This window comes from Passer domesticus, chromosome 1, assembly GCF_036417665.1.
Source record: "Passer domesticus isolate bPasDom1 chromosome 1, bPasDom1.hap1, whole genome shotgun sequence".
In the NCBI taxonomy this organism is placed as follows: Eukaryota; Metazoa; Chordata; class Aves; order Passeriformes; family Passeridae; genus Passer; species Passer domesticus.
This window is the reverse complement of record NC_087474.1, coordinates 153666644-153682545: the sequence shown is the minus strand read 5'-3', so window position 1 is coordinate 153682545 and position 15902 is coordinate 153666644. Positions and strand designations below refer to the sequence as shown.

Below are 15902 nucleotides of genomic sequence, written 5' to 3'. Positions count from 1 at the left end.
TTCAAGCAATAAATTGTTTTTCTGTGTTAATAAAGCACCAATGTTGGACAATCCTCTCACTCATTTTAAGAAAGCTACATAAAAAAAAGGTTAACACCATTTGTTACACTTAGAGAACTAAGGTTTACATTCAGCACATTTATTTCCAAGACCTTGTGAAGCATTTATCTGTATCATCTCTGATTAAGACCTCATGTGACGCAAAATTAAAGAACAAGATGAGAGCCCCAAACAATGCACTTTTCAGGGTATTCACTTTATATGTGACATAGTCTTCAAATTTAAAGAATAATAGGGAAGTTTCAGTCATTCTCATGCTAAACACGGCTAGGTCAGAAAAAGTGGGCACAGGACTTGTCAAGTCTTAAATTACAACTTAGCATTTGGAAAAGTGCCTTTGGTGACAGAAGAACCCAAAGAAGCCCATGTAAGAATATTTGAATTTGCATTTGTCCTTGCGGGAATTGACCATTTCTAGGACAAATAAAATGCCTTTTCTTTTTCTTATTTATTTTTTGAAAATAACAGAGTTTTCCTCTATCCAATAGTACCATAGTGATTCCAGGTAGAAAAATAGGTGTTTTATTCTCACAACACCAGGGATGCAGATTGGTTTGAAAACCCAAGCAGGAGCCAGGTCTGCAACCACAGTGACACACAGGATTTGCAATTTGAATTGATTCAATATTTGACAAAAAAATGCTGAGGCAGTGAGAAAAGTCACCACCAGTCACAAAAGGACAGCAACAGGGTGCCAAACTCTTGGTGTTGGTGGGATAAAACTGCTTTGGGTCTTTTCAATAATGCAATATTTAACCTTCTCTGAACTAAAGGCAATGGTGCAGAGCAAGTGGAGTCGGAAAGGAAGGTCAAGAACCAACACAGCTCCTGCCACACAACAAAGCTGTGAATTCCATAAGACACCAATGAAAAAGATGAGTTAAACTTGAGGAACCCATCTCTGTCAAGTGACTGATAAAACTAATGGACCTAAACATTTTGGTAAAAGAACCCTCAGTGTGCCAGAAGTGAAAGATACATTAAGGAAAAGGCAATTTGCACAGATATTTGCACAGATATTGTGGTGTTTGTACAGATCTGATATCCTATTTCTACTGCAGACAAGACTCTGGGCTGGCCAGATGGTTGGTCTGACTTGGGAAACCTCTTCTTCAGAAAGTCTGCTAATTCAAAAAAATGTTTCAGTATGTTGCTCCAAGCCTGAATCTGGTCTGTATCTTAAGTTTGAGAGCCTGCTTTGAGACTGTTCCTTCAACAATAATTAAAATGTTTCAGAATTAAAATTTTTAAGTTCATTTTTTATTATTGTGTCTACTTTTTCTGTGAATGAAAAAATTTTTCTATGTCAGTAACTTACTGAGGTTCTGTCCAATTTCATTCATCTGCTGCTTATCATATGTGCCCTTGTCCACAGGATGTCTAAGAGAACGTCCTTAGCATTGTTGGTTTATTTGTTTTCTACCACAGTAGTGTCTTGAACAGCTTGTGGATGATATTAAAATAAATGACTAAAAGAAAATTAAAGTTACTTTGTAATGGCATTCAACAAAGGCACATGTCTGCCCACAAGAAGAGATGCCATCACTGTGAACACATTGCTGAAAGACATTGACTATAAAGAATAAAGTGCATTACAAAACTCAAACCCTGAAATTGTTAAAACATCAAAACAGTTTAGAACAGAAATATCTTCTAATTACTTTGCCACATACATTACTTAATTCAGTACTGTGAATAATTCACTGTTTGTACTGTTTGCCTACAGGCTAAAATACAAGTGAAGATTCCCTCAAGCCTTGCAATGTAGAAAGGTGAGTATCAATGACTGCACATAACCTAAGGACTACAGGCTAAACATGCAACTAAAGATTCCCTAATGCTTTAAAACAAAGCAAACAATCACTAGCTCACCAGAAGAGAAGTCCATGGAAAGGGAGCCCAGGCACGTAACAATCTCAACAGACCTTTATTGTGAGTATTAGAATGCAGTCAACATTATTGCTATTATAAAAAACAAATCACAGAAGGAAGTATTTTGCTTCTCTCACAGAAGATTTAATCATAGTGCAGTGCTGCCTCTCTCAGAGTCTTTAGTGACAATACACTGATGCACGTGGCTACAGCTGAACACAGGAGGCTTGGCCAGTTTTCAGGAAAGGAAGACAGCTGTTTGAAGCAAACAGCAATTGAACTAGCTTTAGTTATCCCACCCACAGAGTAAGGGAAGGGAACTTCTGTCCTGAATGATTTTTCATGCTAGTTCATTTTCTCCATGTGGTCTCCAATTTTTCATTTGGGTTGTTCAGGCTGGTGCAGAATGGCTGCCAAATGCACAGTCTGCACTCGGTGCAGTGTATTTTCACCATCGTTACATGCTCTGTATTTGTTTTTCATATACAAACAGATATACACATAGTGTATAATATTTATTGCTAAAGACAGACCCCCACACCCAGTGCCCAGGACATAACAAAGGATAATAGAAACCATTACTGAAGCATTTCAAACAGCCTCTGCAAAATCCTCACCTAAAGCCATATGCAATCAGTACAACAGAAAAAAAATTGTGAGCCAATAAAATGTGAGAATAGCAATGGGTATTTTAAAAGTGATTAAGCCTCTGACTTTAATAAGCACTCCAAAATTAAGGTGCATATACTGAAACATTTTTAAGCAGTAGAGCAAAAACCTATAGTTCCAGTGTTCTAAACAATCCTGCTTGCAAATGAATGGCATCATTGCACACACCCCCTTTACACACCAGCACCTCCACAGAGCTACTAACAGGGCAAGGCAGCTGGGACAGCCGGACTGCTCTTTTGGCTGTGAAGCCCCTGCCTGCAGTCCTGCCCATTCTCCACTTGCTGATTTTTATACCAAGCTCCAGTTCAGTTCAGGAACTGTTTTGTGCCTTTAGAGTTCCAGTGAAGAAAAATGGTTACAGCTTCCTTTTAAATACAAAGGAAAAATAGTGTAGTTTACAACATCAAATAGTTTTATAATTTCACTGAAATGTTTGAATGACTCCTTTGCATCCCAGCCCTCAGTTTGGTAAGGAGTGCTGGAGCCCAGCAGTGCCAGAGGGGTTTTGCTGTAATATTAATTCAAGTCTAGTTAAGTTAGAAGCTAGATGGGAGTAGAGGAAGATCACCAATTGCACAAGACAGAAGAGGCTTACTTAAGAAAGGCATCAAAAACACCTGGAAATTTTGATAATGGTGCACGCACTCCAACTGTACACAAGTCCCAGGATGCTCTGGAGGCTGTGGACAGAAAAGCCAGAGGCCTTTCCCCATGAGCTGCTTCCCACAGCAGCCAGGAAGAACTGGGCATGAAAACAAAGGAGTGACACCCTCCAGGCACCTCAGAAGCCAGAGTGCAGACAGCTGAAGAACAAAAGAAGAAAAAGATGCAAGCTGCAGAATGAATAGATGAGCACATGTAGAAGCTCAGAGATAAAATTAAGAGAGAGAGGTGGCTGTCAGCCATACAAGATTACTGCACCCATGGAAGAACAGTTTCAATTCTTTGCCACCCAGCAAATACAGGAAATCCATCAGAAAATTGCAACCCATCTTTGTCTATTTGAGAGAAAATGACAGGCTTTTACCACTGTAAACCACTCCACAGCTGAACAAAGATCTATGCATCTAAGGCCAGAATATCCAAAATATGGGCACTATTTAACCTACAGCTACCCAAGAAAAGGGTTTACAGGAAGCATCTTCCAACCCATTCCCTGCAATATGACCTGAAGTATGTCCATTTTGTAACCAGAACGTGGCAGTCCCATCACATCATACCAGATCACAGCACCAACACCACATTTCATTTATGACTGCAGTACTGCTGTCCTGACATCACTGCAACTGAAACACAATTCCTGATGTAGATGCCCCTGGTATGGTCACAAGTAGGAGCAGGCTTTGAAATGAAATCACCCTGATATCTCCATTAAAAAAAACTAACAGGCAAACCCCTAACTAAAGCTCAGACAAAAAGCTGGGCATTGAAAGGCTCCAAAAGTTTGCCATTTAGCTCTGTGAAATCACAAGAGGCTTCTGTAAAATGGCATTTCTCTTTTGTCTAATACTATTTAGAACTCCTATTCAGTGACAGAAGGCTTCATATTTAAATATTTTGCCTTTCTGTGCACACATATCAAACAGTCCTTACATTGCCATATACTATTTTTTCCTCAGAGAGGGTCTGTCCCCTTCATCAAACAATGCAGTCACAATTCACACCCCAATAAATGATGTTGCAAGTAGACTGAGTGTACATCCCTGGCTTATTTAGAGAGGAAGCAGGAAGACAGATGGAAAATTATGCCTACAGGAATAAGATTCTCTTGATCAAGGCCAACTAGGAAGAATACTGGTAAGAGCCAGATCACACTGGGGTTGACTGGTACATGAGCAAAGCAATCAACTGTAAGCTACATTCTGTGCAAAACACTTAGCATTTTTATGGCACTTGACTTGTGTTTAAAAGAAAAACCTCAAAAGCATCCCAAACCTTTGAATACTTGAGAAGCTGGGGTCAGAAACTAATGTCCACATGTTACAGACCAGCACCATGACTTGAGAAAGCAAACTCAGACAAGTTTGTGAAACACTGGAGCAGGACACGATGTATCATACATAGCATGGTCCATACGGACACTGAGATTGTATTTCTTAGAAGATATGAATGATTGCAGGAGAGTTTTTATAATACATGACTACACAATGAACATTAAAAAAAATACTGAACAGATTGTTTTGCAAGCACAGTCCATCCTGAACAAGGCAGGATCTTGAGGGGTAAAATTACATATTTGTGTAAATTAAGAGGCCATTACACATACAAACAGAAGACACATTAAAGCTGCAAGGGGAACTTCAACTTTGACCTTAGGATTTCCTTTTCAGGATACCATTCCTCCACCTCTGTAGTAAGAATAAAACCTCTGTCCTCCCCCTCCTGAACTTTCCAAGTCCATCTCCACCTTCAGTAACATTTACAATTATATTACATCACACACATGCACACACATTGCATAATATTGCTACAGTGTATGCTGTATAAATTCTGTAAATACACTCCACTTTGTTTCAAAGTAATTCATCTGGATTTACACTTCTCTTATACAGTACACACAGTACCACATTCAAGGATATGCAGCAAGTGAATAGTCTATAAAAAGTCTCATATATCCAAAAGCAAGTAGGTCACTCAACTATTCATGTATGAAGCAGTTATTTATGCATCATCTATATCACACAGAGTATTTATTAACAGTTGCTACAAAATGTCAACAACTCCACAGCTCTAATGTTCTTTCTGAATTATGGAGTTGCCAACCGTTCCATAATTCCATGTTTTCATGCATCTCTCTGATGTCTCCTACAAGCTTGATGCAGGAAGACTTTTTAAGTAGCAACTGCTCTGTAACAGGGGTTTACATTTTGCTTTGGCCACCAGGAGTGATAACTCACTTCAGTTATAACAGACAGAGAGGAAAGGTCAGGGTAGGTTTACTTTAGCAATGAACCAGCCACGCTGCTTTCTTTCTTAATAATGGTTTTATCATGAAAGTTCAATGCACTGGTTGCAAAGTCTTTCCCAGATAATCCATCTTTGGCACATTTTTCAGTTGTATGCATCCTTAAAAGGCATTCCAAGATTTTTTGATGGTCTGTACATAATAACAATCACTTCTTTTTTACATTTGTATGTAGATCAGGAAGAAAAGTGGAAAATGTAGAGTATGCAGAATAGTTTTAATAAACAGTTTTACATACAGTACCTTACATATAGAACAGTGTGTTTGCAAATTTAAATAATTTTTGAATGTACAGTGGCTTGTACTCTTATCAAAAGGTAAATTCAAGTTTACTGTCTATCGGTTCTAAAATGCATTTATACAGATAACTAGAACTGATAAACAGACATGAGGCATAAAATGTTCAAGTATCTTAATGTCCTCAGTTAAATAGCCTCCTTTTAACAGTCATATTTTACAAATTTCAAAACCTGTACATACATTATTTTCAATTTTAGAAACTGCTTGTTAAAAGGTAATATGAACCACCAGTTCTTGTAGTCTATGGTAATAAAACTAGACATGTGCAGGTAGAAATGTGTATGGCATGTATACATGTACACATAGCTATACACATATACACACACACACAGACACGGATGGAGCACTGGGTACAGCGGCAACTGATCAGCACAGGAAATGTCCTGGGCTCAACATCCAGCAAGAGCTAACAGAGCAGGTAGGTTGCCTTTGGTTTCATGACATTTCATTCACTGAAGCTGAAAAATTTTACAAAAACAACTTGGATAAGGTATCTTGTGATTTTTGCCTCTAATGGTTTAGAATTTCCACAGCCACAGACAGTTTTGCTGCTCTTGTCATGCCTCATCCCCACTGAGGATGGTGAAATTTTCAGAGGGCCAACATCAGAATAGAGCTACCCAGGACAAAAATTGTACCTTGATTTCTGAACACTGCTGTAGAACATAAAAAAATATAAACTAGATACAATTTTGGATGGACTGCTGGCACCAAGTAGGACTTTGGAAAAAACCTTCGCCCAAGTCATAATTAAACTCTCATCCCAGTGATTTTAATATTATTTGGCACATTTGACCACTATTTTCCACTTCTGTTTTAAAGGAGCCTAGGGGTGCTGCTCTAGGGATTTCTATTTTAAAAAATACTTTAAAAGGGAGACCATGACAAGTAATTTTTTTCAAAAATCAAAGCTAGTATGTTTGTTTTCCTGAACACTCGTAGGAGAAAGAAATAATCTAAAAACCTTCCTTGTAGAGAAGATACAGCTCTCAGTGTATCTATCTTTCACTAGCAAGATAAGAGGATTGCATTTTTAGTCAGCTGAATTCTGCTAATTTAGAAATGTTTGCCAAGGGTTTCAAAATAGTAGCACTGCTCTTCAAAGAGTTTTTGTTTGTTGAATTTTTTTGTATCTGAGGATTTACTTGTTCAACATGTTAAAATCCTAAGAAATTGACATTTCTCAGTATATTATATATAATTTTGAAGCTCGGACATTGAATATTCATATTTTTAATAAAACAGATTCCTGACTCTAAACTTCCTCTCTTCTTTCTAAAGCTTCAGCCTATTAATGTAATCAGCAAAGAACCACATAAATGCTCAGCTTTTTGCTGTCTTCCTGTCAGTCTTGTGGCTAATAAGAAAATTCATTGTAAAGAACCTATTTTTACTTCTATATTCTTCCTTTTGTCATACAGAGCAAAGTGTTGCTATTTGCTGTACTTTTCCCATGTCGATTAAGAGCTGTTTGATACGTCGCTTGAGCTGAGGCAATCTTGCCAGAGGATCTGGTGGTTCCAGTTCTCCAGTGAAATCAAGCCAGCTTTCTAAAACTACAGAAAGGAAAGGAAGAAGTTGATTAGAGTAACTCTTTGGAAAACAGTTTCCATAAAAATTAAACTTTTCTTTCTTACTTTGTCTTTCAAAAAAAGGGAAAATACACTGAGGCTGTGATTTTCATTCAATAGAAGAAATTTTGTTAGGGAAACACTGACTAATTCTGTATTTCTATTGAACAATCCAATCTTCTGATTTGATTGTTGCTGTAAAAAGGTATCTGGGACTAAATTTTACCCTTGGCTCACAATTTACCCTATCCACACATAAAAGCAACTTCAGTTCAGGGTACTCTGACAGTTCTGAAACAGAAAATGCAACCCTTAAAAACAAGGCTTGCTTCTGCCACTTTAACAGGCTCCTGTGGACAAGGTCCAGATTACAGAATGGTTTTTCCAATCTTCAACAAATGTTTTCAAGGAATTTCTCCGCTTGTAGAAACAGAGAAGGGAAAAGGTCAACCCTATCAGTTTAGAAACAGTGTGTCTAGGAAAAGCAGGGATACTGGAAGTAAAACTGCAAATAGAAATAAGACAACTTTATTTGTTAAAAGATTAATTAAGGAGTCCTAGGATTAGACTACAAGCTCCCTTAATTACTAGTTTCTATGACTGGCAGGTCACAGACACTTATGTGGTACAATATTCTCATATAATGTAATTTCATTCAAGTTTTCCCATGAAGATTGAATTGTCTTCGTGAGACCACTTACTTACTAATAAGAAAAAAAAACAAAGTTGAAGGCACAATAAACACCTTTTTTTTCCCCCTACATATAGTCAATTACTACAACAATCAGGTAAAAACCACTCCAGGTGTAAAAAAAGCCATCAACTTTAGGATTCCTACCTGGACAAAGACTAGACAAGTTATCTAAGCTTTCTGAAGTCTGAGCCTGAGCTCAGGGGTTCTGAGTGCCTAATCTACTTTAATGGCATTGAAAAAAACTTGAGGAAGGGTGTGGGTATATCAAGGGTACAAGCTCTGCTTATAATTCTGGGACCCAAATTTGAACAGAATACTTAAAAATCCATCCTCAGTGCCTCAGATCACTTTGAACACATTAGTTAAGAGAGATGCTGCTACAGGTACATTAACTAGTAATCTGGCAATGCAGTTACCATCAACTTCTTTTTCAATCAGGTCCATTCTGCTGGTGACTTCGTTCTGTACATTCTCTATATGGGTGAGGAGATTTAGCTGCCATTGAAGATGTGTGTCCACTTGTTCTTCTGAGCCTTTTCTTTCATTACAAACAAACACAGTGTTTCCTTCAGCAGAATTCTTCATAGGAGCAACAGAAAGAAAAAAATTGCCATTTAAGATTTTTTTTTTCTTTGTTTTAACTTCTGGTGTTGATTTCAACATTTGAGTCACATGATAAACTCTGCTGGCTTAGAATTGTACTTCTATATACAAGACAAAAAACTTACTCGGAAAGCCACATTCTATGACACATCAATATACTAAACAAAATCAGAATCCACACAAGTAAGCATCTATACCTTTTGCCTCATTTCCCTAACACTGAAGTTTATCAGTTCAAATACTTTCTTCAATGCAGTAAGACAGATTGTACTTCTGTGCCCTTTTTATATAAAAAGCAACTTAAATCATAAAGTGCTGAACTGCATGGGTCTACTGCCACCAAAAATGTGCAAAATCCTAAGGTTTGTTTCCATGGAAAACTCTCTAAAATGCAGAAGTATCTAACATGTCAACAGTCACTATTTTGCACAAATAAGCTGGACATCCTATTTCACAGAATCCCAGAATGGGTCAGCTTGGAAGGGACCTCAGTGGATCACCTGGTCCCAGAGGGTCATCCCAGGGCACATGGCACAGGATTGTGTCCAGATGGTTCTGGAGTACCTCCAGTGAGGGGAGAGACTTCACATCCTCCCTGAGAAATCTGTTCTGTTTGCTGATTAAGACAAAAAAACTTCTATTCCTACCTGCTATTACCCCACCTACCTTCCAGGCACAAGTCTGGGGCAGAACTGAACATATTTGGGGACAGTTACAGTAACATGTGGAGTTATGCAAACATAGTATCTGAGCAAGATTGACTTCTTCAATATAATTAGTACCTTCACAGCATGCCAGAGATAAGACACAAGCTCCTAATCTTTCTATATTTGATGTTTCAGCTACTGAGTGGAAATAGATCAGATTTAATGAGTTAAAAATACTCAGCATCTCAGGTAATTAGGAGGATTAACAGCTTCCATTTTATATCCACTATGACTTCATATACAATGAAGTTCTTTCACTATTGAAGATTTTATTTTGAGGACTAGATTGCCAGATAGATGTGCTCACCCAGTGTCAGTTCATGTCAAATGCCAGAGCAAAGAATGACTTTAATTGTATTAATACACTTCTCTGAAGAGCTCAGCTAATTTTCCACATCACATAAGAAAAAAATGGTGTTAGCTCTGTTACTAAAATATTTCTCTCTCTAGTCAAATATAGGAAGAGTGAGAAGAGATGTAAAGAAGAAAATAGGAACTGAAGGATTTTAAGTTACAACTTAAGCAAAAAAACCCAACTTTCATTTTAAGACTTAAAATCAATTAAAAAACACCAACCAGACAAATAAAACTCTGACTGACCTGCAGGCAGCTTTATTAGCAACTCAGATGTGACAAGCATTGTTAATATTCGTAATGTTCATTAAAGGAGTTAAAATTATGTATCAGATATAGATTTTATTTGAAAGGTATCAGAGTTTTGATGCCTTTATGGTATTTAAAATCCCTTCTCTGAAGGGATTTTCAGTGTTTTCAGTAATCAAACTTTTCGTAATTTTATGAATACGAATAATATTTCCAATGTAAGTAAGAAATTATCTATTCTTTACAATTTTCAGATCCTCTCCAAAACTACAAGAATGTCATTTTTCCCTTGCTGTAAAATGGTCCAAGTCCATAATTCTAAAAAGCAAAATCATCTTTCAGCCTGTTTCAGCAAGACAGAGGAAATTTCAAAGCTAAGGAACTGAATATCTAAATAACATCATAAATGTGGGTTTTTTTCCTTCTAATGACCTCTATATTTATTCAAATGGTTTCTTAAAAAAACACATAAAATCCAACAGGTTCTCCTCTAACCTATGAGATCAATGTAGGTAATTAGGCAAGGATGGCAGGAGAAGAGTTAGGATACAGTTTATGGACAAGAAATAACAGGAAGTTCAGGTGGGGAAGTCTTGTGCTTTCAGAAGCAAAACCAAAGAAACTAAATACAATTTTAAAGTTAACGCACAGCCCAAAAAGGGACTTGAAAACAGTTGATCCAAGGACTGTTTGTAAGAGAAATGGAAGTATGTAACAGAATTGCAGATCAGGGTAAGACAAAACAGTATGGAAAACCAGAATATTAAAAGGCTCTGAAGAATGCTAGAAAGGAAAATTCAAAGCACCAATCAAACTTTGACAAGGAAAGGAGAAAAGGCATCTTAGAGAGAAGTCAGGATCATTTAAAAATGATCCTTCAATGTCAGTTTTAAGGTAAGTGCAGACAGGTTTATGGAGAAACCGAGGAGACCTTTTCCATGAGTATTATATTGAGGCAGAAGGGCTTATTTTAGTATCAAGGCTGACTACTGATAAGGTGATCAAGGTTTCTCCAAAGGAAAGAACACTATTAAACCAAGAAGAGATCTGTTGAGGACAGTGTCGAACAGAGAGCACCTAGGTTTTTAGATATATGCTTTAATCTCTGAAGGAAATATTAGTTTTAACTGCTTATGTACATTTTCCTTTAATTCTAAATACCTTTATACTATTTATACTGTTTACAATGATGATTTAAGCTACTGTTGGAAGGTAAAAGTATTTGACACTGCTGCATGTCTCCTTCCTATAAACCTGAAAATAGCTGTGTGATGTAGCAAATTTAGCACAGAAACAGGTATTTTTAATTAGACTGAGCCTAAAATTCCCCATTCAGACTATAGAGCTTACATGCCACATTTAGAACTAAAATTCAAGAGAAAAAAGATGCATCATACTCATTTCTTCCACACCACAAACTGTACTTTCAAAGGGGGATGAGTTGGATGATTTATCCTCATACAGCTGGTATTGTAAAAAAAACAGAAAGGTTTGGTTCTCTTTGGTTTTTGCTCTGAGAACTGTTCACTAAAACCAGATTAACAAGTTTCAGACCTTTTCCATCAAATAATGGATTCAAACCATTAATGTAAAAATGAGAAAGATGTTTAAACAGCAAAATATAATCCTGACTAAAAATGTTTCACTAGAAGAAATATGCAATATAGAAGACTGAAAAGCAGTTGCACATGAGGTGAAATTAGTTGGTCAGTAAATCATTACATGTGGATAGTATTCCAGGCAGCACTGCTATTAAAAGAAGAATACAGTAAAATAATAAACACTATTAAAAAAAGCCTTGGTTTAAAAAACAACAACCAAAACCCCCTAACACGTGTAGATAACCAAACTGTGAGAAAAAGGGAAACTTGTCCCATTTTCCTCACCTTGTAAAAACCATGTAAATTCTGTTCCAAGACCCTGCATTTTAAGAATGGAGTTTCCTTTCTCTCAAAACATTGGATTGAGAATGATTTTTTAGCATAGGCAATACCTTAAACCATACCTTCTATTTCATATACCAGCTGAAATGAACATACTTCACCTGGAACAATTTCAGTGATCCAAGTTTGCTTCCAGTGATTTCTGCAGACTTGTTTGATAAATATGTTGAATTACAGCAATGAAGATTTTTAAATACCTGTATGTGCTTCAGTTTTATCAGACTGAACATATTTTTCCAAATAAAATTTCCCAGATGAAGAATGATACTTACCTGCTCATTCATGCCACCATCTTTAAAAGAATATTGTAAACAGTTTTTATTCTCTGTGTGATATTCCTGATCTTCCTCAAAGCTACTTGTGTCTTCATCATCTGAGCTCATAGGGTCAGTGACTGCTTTGTAATCATGACAAAAATTCTGTGGTTTTTGGTAACTGTGCTCACTTGTGATGTATGTTTCTTCCATCTTCTGGGGTATACTGGGTGGCTCTTTATGGTTTTGACTATGACATGTCCTTTCAGCTGGATTAACAGCATCCTGCAAAGTCACTAACTTTTTCTCTACCCCAACAGTTCTTTGTTCTTGTTCTTTTCTCATCCCTGAATAAGCCCAGAGATGAAGGTCTGGGTGATGCTTATTTCTGCAATGAACAGGAGGAAAAAAAGCAAGTTATAGAGAGCTTAGTGCACTTAGAGGACTGAACTATTAAGCATCCAATTCTCCTGGATATTAACTACTGAAAAGCACCATCATCAAAAATGAAATATTCCTAGGTCACTCATCAATTTAAAATAAATCTACAATGTCCCTTTAACACAAAATTGACCAAAAAAAAAATCACCAATAATCCCAACAGACCAGATCTGCTTGGGTGCTGAACACCTAGCTCCTGCTGAAGCTGAGGATACTGCACATCTTGCACATGAATTATTTAAAATATTATAGAAGAAAGAATTTCAATGTGAGAGAAAAATGCAAATGGAATAATAGTAGTCTTTGCTACCTGAATAAATACAGCAGGAAATCAAACCCTGGAATGATACCTACTTCAGTATCCCAATCTTCAGCTGCAGTCCATGCAGTATTTCAGTTACCCCATACACATCTGCCAGTAGGTGATGGGTTGACACGATCTTTTTGGCATTAAGATGAGAGTAGTTCTCTTTCAAGAATGATAATCCACACATGTGTCCATTGTTTAGCCAGTCTTTGTCATAGAGATATTTGGCACTCCACCTCTGTCCTGGGGTAAGCAATAAAGAAATTGAAGGACATCTAAAGCTACAGCAGAATTATGTTTACAACTAGAGTGCTATATTTATGTGTTGTACTTGCCTAAATATCTCCTAACATCCATGAAAGGATGACTCAGGATTTTGCTATCAATATATATTAATTTAGTTTTTGTGGATTAAGAAGAAAGTCAAAACTTATGAGAAAGAAAATCAGCCTGAAACCTCAAGACCCCTCTAAATGGCATTTGAAATTAAAATCTAATCACCTTTACAATCAAACTATATGATATTAACATCTATGCTGTTATCAAAATAAAAATCACCAAAAAAATTATTGATATTTTATTTATCTAAGTAGTTCAACTTCCTTTTTTTTTTAAGGAAAGCCTAAGTTACCAAGAGAAATATTAGAGTGAATTTTATATGGACATATCCAAAACACCCAGTTTGTTTCTAAAAGACAAATGTTTTGCTTCAATACCGAAGTCAATATCTATTTATTAGAAGCCAAGAAAAGGCTTGAGGAAAAGCAGATATTTCAAAGTTATCTGACAGCAGAGCTCTTATACTCCCCTTTGAGGTGCCTTTCACCAGACTTGTAATGAGGGTATTGATGTATGTGGGCTCTCAGCTCTCCCCTGCTATGCCTTAACCCAACAGGCAGGAATGAGTATTTAGCTAAGGCTTCTACAGTAGCTAAATAACTACTAAAAAACCCAAACAAATAATAAAAATAAACCCATAAAATTAAACAAAACCAAAATACCCACCCAAAACTAGAAATGCATAATGCTAATTATCGCAATGTTATTGTTTACAACAAGGCACCCAGACAGACTGACAGTATCTTACACTCGATTTCAAATCATACTAGCATCATAGACAGAACAAAGAATGGGTTGATGGAAGCCCTTCATACCTTTCAGGAGAATACCCTGTCTATCTCCTTTTTGCCCATTATCCCAATACACTTTAAAATACTGACATTGAGAATGACTTTTTTCTCCTGACATAGAAAGAAAAGAAGTAATGGTTAGGAAGGGAGAGAAGATAAAAATTAGGGACACAGACTCTGCATTGCAGGGGAAAACAAGTACCTAACACAGTGCAGGGAAAGAGCACAAGACAAATTAGCTGGGTTTAGTAAGAAAAAGCTGAGCTGCTCAGGAGACACCACACAGAACTATCAGACAAGACTCTCTACCACCAGTTTTGATTCACACCGGGACATATCGAACCAGCTCTACTTTCCTAATATTTCATCTGAAAAATAGCTAATAAAATCTCTGCAAACAATTTTCATACTTCACTTCTCAAATTTAGAATGACAGTAAATTTGAGGTTGCAGTCTCATTGCCCTTTTGAAACAGCTGGAGTGCTGGATATTTCACCAGATGACAAGTACGTGCATTTTTATCAATTGTCAGAAGAAAATAAAAAAACTTACATCCAAATTTTTAGTTTTTCTCCAAATAACAGTTAAGAAAAATGGGTTTATCACAGAATAATTTTTAAATCAACATCTTCCAAATCAAATGTATTCACTTTGAAAGTAAATAGTTTTCATAGTTCTTACGAATTTGACCTAACTATCTGAAGTTCAACATATGCTGTGTGCACTATTGTTTACTACAAGATGGAATAGATTTTTCTGTATTTTAAATATTCAGTTCCACACTTTTACACAGTTCCGGACAAATGTAAACATTTTAAAATTGCAATTACTAGTAAATGCCATTCACAGTATGTTTGAGTGTACTGTGGTACTGAGTCCTTTTCCTCTAGGAAAATATTTAAATGAACAAATGTGATTCCAAGTATTGGCAAAACAGATCCCTGAACAAAAATGATTTCTTTAGAAAGGCTTTCTAAACTACACTGACATAAAAAAGTGCTAAGGTTTGGGAGGAATTAAGTTTCAACAAGTAAAACAATGGTAACTGAGTTCATGGGTAAGATTTAGCATAGCTGACCATAATGTTACTAACATAAAAGTAAGTTTCTGCTCAGAGCCAAACTTAGAATCACTTGCCCCAAAGAAGCATCACACATAACATAAAACAGACAAAGCTTGAACAATTTAAGCAAATTCATAACATCTTTGCTCAAAAATCCCAAGCAGGGCTGCAGATAAAGGTGGTTTATCCATACCTGGTGGATCTCTGCAGATGTAACAGATGTATTGCTCTGGAATGCTGTCCTCCAACAGTCCCATGCATACACTGTGCTGCCAACACAAGCATTCTTCACACTGATGTCAGAAAAAAAACAACAACAAAAGCAAAAACTAAAACTGAGATAAGTAGATGCAAAAACCCAGGAGCTACTTCTTGAGTCATCAAAATGCAGAGAACAGAACTTTAATTTAAATAGCTGGTTTGAGCAAGATTATTTTAGTTGGGCAATTTGTGTTTGGGTAGACAAAGACATCAAGCTAAAAAAAAGAGCTCTAGATCTGAAAGTTACCTCAACCACAAACTCCAGACTGGAGGAAAAAAAAAGCAACTGAAGATGTAATATGAAATAGTATTTTATTACAACATTCAGTATTTTAGCACCTACATATTTAGTAGTGAAACATAAGACAGGAGTATAATATTATAGTAAAGTAGAAAGATAATGTAATACATTACAGCATAACAGTGAAAAGTAGAAAACTCTTCAGTTTAATTATT

General features: G+C 36.5%; 1 protein-coding gene across 10 annotated transcripts in view; it reads right to left on the bottom strand.

Moving 5' to 3' along the window:
- Positions 1–1964: 1964 nt before the first annotated feature.
- PHF20L1 (PHD finger protein 20 like 1) overlaps positions 1965–15902 on the bottom strand; it is a 57296-nt gene continuing 43358 nt past the window's right edge. For 4 of the 10 annotated variants that reach the window (XM_064397596.1, XM_064397627.1, XM_064397652.1 and 1 more), the window contains 6 exons: positions 15379–15478; positions 14147–14233; positions 13040–13235; positions 12263–12632; positions 8551–8713; positions 4659–7425 (listed from right to left, as the gene is read on the bottom strand). In XM_064397596.1, the coding sequence (XP_064253666.1) occupies positions 7283–7425; positions 8551–8713; positions 12263–12632; positions 13040–13235; positions 14147–14233; positions 15379–15478 (1059 nt within the window). In that variant the 3' untranslated portion in view covers positions 4659–7282. Of the gene's footprint in view, positions 7426–8550; positions 8714–12262; positions 12633–13039; positions 13236–14146; positions 14234–15378; positions 15479–15902 lie in introns of all 10 variants that reach the window. The other 6 variants (XM_064397645.1, XM_064397659.1, XM_064397678.1 and 3 more) reach the window with 3 other exon arrangements.